The 6,459-nt window shown below is 46.9% G+C and overlaps 1 protein-coding gene across 1 annotated transcript in view; it reads right to left on the bottom strand.

The window, feature by feature from the left end:
* The window catches only part of PROC (protein C (inactivator of coagulation factors Va and VIIIa)), a 19,972-nt gene extending 16,603 nt beyond the window's left edge, over positions 1-3,369 (bottom strand). Inside the window, exons 1-5 of the mRNA XM_010141336.1 lie at positions 3,303-3,369; positions 2,766-2,930; positions 1,796-1,816; positions 1,134-1,244; positions 292-432 (exon numbers count right to left, since the gene is read on the bottom strand). Of these exons, the coding sequence (XP_010139638.1) occupies positions 292-432; positions 1,134-1,244; positions 1,796-1,816; positions 2,766-2,930; positions 3,303-3,369 (505 nt within the window). The remainder of the gene's footprint in view (positions 1-291; positions 433-1,133; positions 1,245-1,795; positions 1,817-2,765; positions 2,931-3,302) is intronic.
* Between the last annotated feature and the right edge of the window lie 3,090 nt (positions 3,370-6,459).

A 6,459-nucleotide genomic window follows, 5' to 3' on the forward strand; every position in this document is an offset into this window, starting at 1 on the left:
CTGCCATCTCTCTAACCTAGGCAATACCATTCAGGGGCTTCGTGGAAGTCCCTCATCGCTTTGCAGTGGAGGCAGTTTCCTGATTCCCCTGTACGTCTCCAGGAGGCAAACACAAGTTAAAGGCCATAAAGAGGGGATGGAGTTGGGAAATGCAGGCACAGAGTTACTCTGCTTGGAGTGGATGTTTTGAAAACTAGTACTAAGTGCACTGCAGACAATTCTCCCATAAACCCTCTTACTTCATGTTTGAATAATTCCATCCAACCTGCACTACAAACATCGTCCTCTTACCTACAGGCTTGCAGGTGGTATGGTTGTTCATCAACTGATACCCAGATGCACAGGTGCAAGAGCGGCGCTGGTTGGCAGGGTCATCCTTACAGAAGTGTTCACATCCTCCGTTATTGACAGAACAGTTGGTGTATTTGACCTCTGCAGAAAAAATGGACAGCAAGAGAGACATGAGAAGCTGGAAAGTCAAAGAGACACAGGAAGGTAAAACAGCAGAACGACATTGTGATTCAAGTGAGCAACAGCTGACAATGGATTTGGGATGATAGTTGTGGGCTTTAATGGCACTTGGGCCCTGAGACAGCAAACAGACCTTGGTCCAGGATAAGGCAGTGGGGAGATGGAGAAAAGAGAGATTACTGTCCGGGCAGGCAGACTGGAGACCAGAAAATTCACTGTCACTCAGTGCAAGTCGGACAGTGCACGGTGCTGGTGATACATGATGTACGCACTCATCCCTAAATATGCTATCCACCTTCTGTCCCAGGAAGATGCTGTCACAGTAATGACAATCAAATATTTGCCGTTGATTGTTTTTTCCCCTGTATTGCAAAAAAACCCACCACCATCCCTGTGCTGACAGTTCTGAAGTGATTGCAAACCCTGCTTTACAGAATTATTTCCAAGATCTCTGTAAAATTTAGCTACCTCATATCTCCGAACCTCTCCCATGTAACACAAAGTTAATTTTGCTTTAGATGAGCACATGAAGAAAAGAGGAATCGCATTAGTAAAGAAAACAAGTACACTGCGCAATGACAAAGGTGTTGGTCCCTACTACACCGAGATCCTGGCCAGAAAGAACGTTATTTTATAGCTGATTAAAGGCTATAAAGCATTACCATAATTGCACAAAACGCCCTCCCAGCCTTTGTTACAGATGCAGGAAAATTTTCCAATATTGTCCTTGCAGATCCCGTTGGAACATGGCTGTGGGTCACACTGATCTCCATCTGAAAGAGGCAGGAAAATCCAGTGCCCGAATCACGCAGAGCTCACAGACCAAACACTAATACAAACAGACCCTCCCCAGATTCTCAAGTATCACGCACAGTTTCTGCCACTGAATGGTGACGCCTGCATGGTGCTGGCCCAGAGACAAGGGCATTTGTCTGGGCTCTGAATTACAGCTGCAGAGTGAATGGAGTGGGCAGAAGGGGAAGAGCGAGCAAAACCTGAGGCAGACAGGCCAGAGGCAGGTTACTCTGGAAGCGAAGATCAGGGGTGGGGCTCCTCTTTGGATCATGTCAGGTAAGGTTAGAGTGTCAGCGAGCACTTTTAACCAGTGCCTGAGCACTGGGAGATGACTGATGACAGGCACAGATGCACCTCAAGTTTTTAAGGAAGGTTTCCTGCATGGTAGAACAGGAAAACATTCTTTGCACAGCTCTTTTCAGGGAGAATGAAACTTTGAATCGGCATGTGAGACATGGTATCAGGAAGGCTGAGTACCAGTTACTCTTGAGGAAACACAGAGAAGTGATTAGGAAAGTCTTTTACTTACCTACGTACTTGGACCAAAAATCTCGCTGTGGAGAAAGAAAACTTCCATTAAGGTTAGAAGCAGATTTTTCACAAGCAAGGTATTTAAAGTGTATCGTGGTCCTGGGCAACAGAGCGCAGGACCCTGTCAACAGCATTGATCTCATTCTTCTTGACAGCGCAGTGACTGGCACTACAAACCAACAAAACTGGCCAGCCCGGACCTTCATTTCTAGCCCGTACTCATCACAGATACCCCTGCCCTGCTTGCAGACCTACCACCACCACAACCACTCAACATCCCCATAGCTTCTCTGTTTTCTTGTCACTTATTGCCAAGCAAGTCACCTGCGTTGTTGAGCGCGCAATTATTTGTGTCCAGTTAGACAAAACACGGGCATTGTGAAGACAGACCCCACTCCACTCTGGGGTCTGAGGAACAGCAAGGACTGGTTCCTATGTGGTGAGCCTCCTCTGCTTAACGCAGCAAAAAAAGTCCAACACAACGATTGGGAGTTGAAAGGGGCAGGAATCATGGATGCTGACAATAAAGATAGCACCCAGTTGAAAAGACAAGGTTTGGAGGAGAAGAGAGAACCTAGTGATAAGAGAAATGTTTGTCAGGCACAGGTAGGAGACTGTGGAGAGACAGTGAAAAGCTGTCCAGGGCTTGCGCACGGACAACAGAGAGCAAAGGACTGGAAGTGGCAGCAACAACAGCCAGTGGGGTCAAGCAGGGATTGGGATTACCTAGCTAGGACCTAAACCTCACGATTAGGTCAGGTGGGACATGCACGAGCAGCCACATTTTGTGGCCAATACAGGGGGTAACTTGGGCATCACTGTTAAGGCAATCACATTCCAAACTATGCCTACATCTTACGAGACAGGAGGGGTGCATGTTCAGCGCCGACAAGAAGATCTCCTGCGACCTGGAATGCAACACTTCAAGAAAACTAACAAAGTTCCACATTCGTCCTTAAAAGGACAACTTACTGTTGCTTCCTTGGTTTCAAATATCTCACTGGCCTCCTCAAAGTCACACTGTTCTTCAACGCACTCACGCTCCAAAGAGCCCGGTTTGAGCTCTTCCAGAAACGTGTTTGCCCGCTTCCGGATTTTGAGAACTTGGTTTGCATCTTTACTGCTGTAAAATACTGGAAGCAAAAATGTGAAAGCACAAGCAGGGAGAAGAGCTGGCTGAAAACTGGCACTGGTCCTTCCCAAAGGACACTTTTCAGAGCAACAGCCCCCACCTCTAGCACTGCAAGAGAGCCCGCCCTAGAAACCATGGGCTGTCAGTGCTGCGCTGCAGCACACCATCCAGCCTCTGCTCTGTGGTACAGCTAACAGGGCCCGTGAGGGCTGCGACCAGGCGGCCATCACAGTCCAGCACTGTGTCTTTCAAACTCTGATAGAAGAAATCAATTCCCCTTATGGGAACAATTCCAGCCACTCCCTGTGACTGACATGGAGCAGGAAACAGCAACTGGAGAGGAGTGAAGGGTGTCTCTAAAATGAACACTTACTTGCGGTACCAGAGACTCGCAAAGAGCAGGCAGCCAGCAGCACCCCTATGGTGACAAGCTTCCACATGCTGCAGCAGGAGTCACCTCAAGAAGAGAAGGTAGGTGTGAAGGGAGCGCACTGCTGAGCTGCAGCACGACCCCATGCTGCAGGCAGTTTCCATTCTGACAGCTCGGCTAGTTGCTGCACTTGTTTTGCTCACAGCACTTCCCGCACTCGGTGCCGTGTTGTGACTCTGATTCCAGCTCCGAAGCAGCTGTCCATCAGAGGCCCTCCACACTGGTTTGCTAGTTTCCCTTAACCCATCAGCAGCTCTCCCAGAACATTTCTTGTCCGCTCCAACATCCTCCCCTTGCCACCGGACATTTTTGACAAGCCTTCTGCTTCATTAAAGCAAGCTGTACTTTGAAATCCCAAAGGATACAATAGTTCTGAAGCACTTACTGCTTTATTCAGTGTGAATCAGCGTGACCTATTCTTCCGCCATGAGCTCTGCTGGAACTTAGTTAATCCATAACTTCAGATATTTACTCTTCGGAGTGACACAAACTGCTTTCTTTTTAGTCATTAAACAAACAGCGCTCGGGGGAGCTTGACAATTTACCTGCACACAGGAGAAAAGTGAAACAGCTGAGGCATCCACGCAGCCTTTTTCTAATCTTGTTTTTTTTTCTTTTGATTCTCTGGCAAGTAGAAATGGTTATATTTAGTTTGTAAGAGTTAACCACAGCGCTGAGGTCCCTTGAGACATTCCATCACCCTCTCACAGCACAAAATCACCCAGAAGTGACGCATATCGCTATTTTTAAGAGTTCTTCCACTTTACTTTCTCATCAAAGGTTCCACCACAGAACAGCCAAGGCAACTAACGCTCCTTGCAGCCACGAACAGGCAGCGCTGCCCCATCAGCTGCCTGCTGTGAGGATGCACGGCAAGAAGCTTGTACCAGCATGCTGCATCTTTTGGGGTACTGGGTTAGCCCTCATCAGCACAAAATCTTCTACTCAAGTTTTGAGTATTAAACATTTCAGAGAAAAACCACAACACTTTTCAGAAGTTTTCTTGCCTTAGAGATAGTAAGGAATAACGTGTCTCCCTTCTCTGAAAGCAGCTTGTGCAGTGGCACCTCTTTGGGCCTTGCAGCATGTGACATCTTCATGCTAATTACCATGCAACCACGTGTCCTTAGGGGTCCTTCATCAGAGAAAGTGCCACTGGATGTCAGGAGAAGGAGGGCCTCCCCAGGAGCTCAGCCCACGTCCTGTGACACTGTGGAGGAGAGCTCTGGCTGTGTATAAAACTTTTTTTCTTTTTCCCCTCACAAACTCGGCCATGGACTTTCTATCAAGCTCTCTTTAAACAAAGGTTTCAAAGTTCATCCATCTGGGACTTGTGCTAAAAAAACCCAAAAGATTGCAGCATCCAAAATCACCGTTGGGGAAGACGTGCGCACTGCAAAGCTCTATTGATATATTCTTTATCCTCAATTCAGCCACTCAACATGACAACTTCAGCTGAGGTTAATCATAACAGATTCTTGCTGAAAATAAAGTTTACGACACACACCTGAAGACAGGAAACACAGGAAATCTAAAGAGAAACAAGTACAGTAATATATATTCCATGTACTACTCTTAATATTTGTAGCTGATCTGGCTACCTAGAAATAGCGCTCTGCTACCACATTTACCTGTTTTCAAACATACTTGTGTTTCTAAGACTTGGTGTACGTTGGGTGTTTAGGACACACACATTGACCACCAACCTAAAACATTAAACCACTGTGTCAGTCTCCTAAAAAACCCTCTACTGATACACAGAAAGAATTAATCCATCACTCTACGGATTTTGGAGTCTTTATATTCCCACTTTCCAGTTTCTCTTGCTACTGCAGAACAGAAATATGTATTTTAAAAGCCAGCACTTGGCTCGCAGGTAATCACATGACTCCAGGTGCAGGGGACTGAAGAAAAGATGCTTTAGTTTTGCATCTTCTACAGGAAAGCTTCTGGAAAACTCTCATGTATGTTTTCAGGCTTTAGCTGCTTAGCCAAGAGTGCTGAATCACTCCTCTAGAATTTTTCCAAATTGAAATTGTAATTTAAAATGTAAATTTCCACAAATCAAATAAATTGTAGACAGACAAAAATTTTGACAGAGAGGGGAATTGAGGTGACAAAATCACAAGGCCTCAAAGTCACAGCTCTTCAGCAATTAGTCTCATGTGGCATCCATCAGTTTTTCCTATGCCGCCGTAACAGCTTTTGATTTGTATCAAATGTGAATAATACACTGAGCAATAAAATCACTAAAACTTCTTCCTATACGCACGGTGGAGTCTCTCCCCACTGGAGCACTATCAAGTGTCAAGGATGAGAGGTGTCCCTCTCATCCTGGATACTGGTTTTTCGCAAGACTTGTAGAAACATGATGTTCTGTGAGCCATCTCCATCTGAAATGAGACAGTAAGTTCTGAACAGGCATTAAAAGGGGAAAGATAGGCAGACACACGCACCGCCAGACTGCTCTTGCTTCCCCAGGAAACAAGCTGAAGTACCAGTCTCTGCAAGCTACCCTTCGTAAAAGGACCCTGGAGGCCAAGGTCTTGCACAGCTCACACATGAGCACAGGAACACGCTGCCAGGAAAGCAGAAACACCTCTCTGTAGGGAGGCAGCTCACAGCACATTTTCAGTAGGCTGCAGGGAAGTGCTGCTGCGAATCCAGTTTGCAACCCGGGAGCAGGAGCAATCTGAAACCTGTGCAGAGAGCAAGCTGCTCCCGTGAGGGTCCCTCCCAGCCTCTCCCTCCAGCTTCCCTGGTTGGTATCTGCTCACACCTACCTGAGGCTGCAGTTGTGCACAGAAGGGAGTCCTACCACGTGCTCCAACTCTTCCTGCCAGCAGCACAGCCCATCAGCCAACCCGCTCATAGAAATAAGAAGCCTGCAACAGCCCCTTCCCCGCTCCCCTGAGGAACAGCCATAAGCCACAAGTGACTCATATTTAACCCTGAAGTCAAGAGAAGTGGTAGTGTCTTTTAGGCCATGTGCAAACTCCCCCACCTCTCCCTTTCTTGTGAAGACAAAGACTTACTACATTCCAGGTCATCTGGTAAGCCAGCAAAATCCTGGTACTCTTCAGACAGAGATTGCTAGAGA

The sequence above is a fragment of the Buceros rhinoceros genome, unplaced genomic scaffold (assembly GCF_000710305.1).
Source record: "Buceros rhinoceros silvestris isolate BGI_N320 unplaced genomic scaffold, ASM71030v1 scaffold11980, whole genome shotgun sequence".
Lineage (NCBI taxonomy): Eukaryota > Metazoa > Chordata > Aves > Bucerotiformes > Bucerotidae > Buceros > Buceros rhinoceros.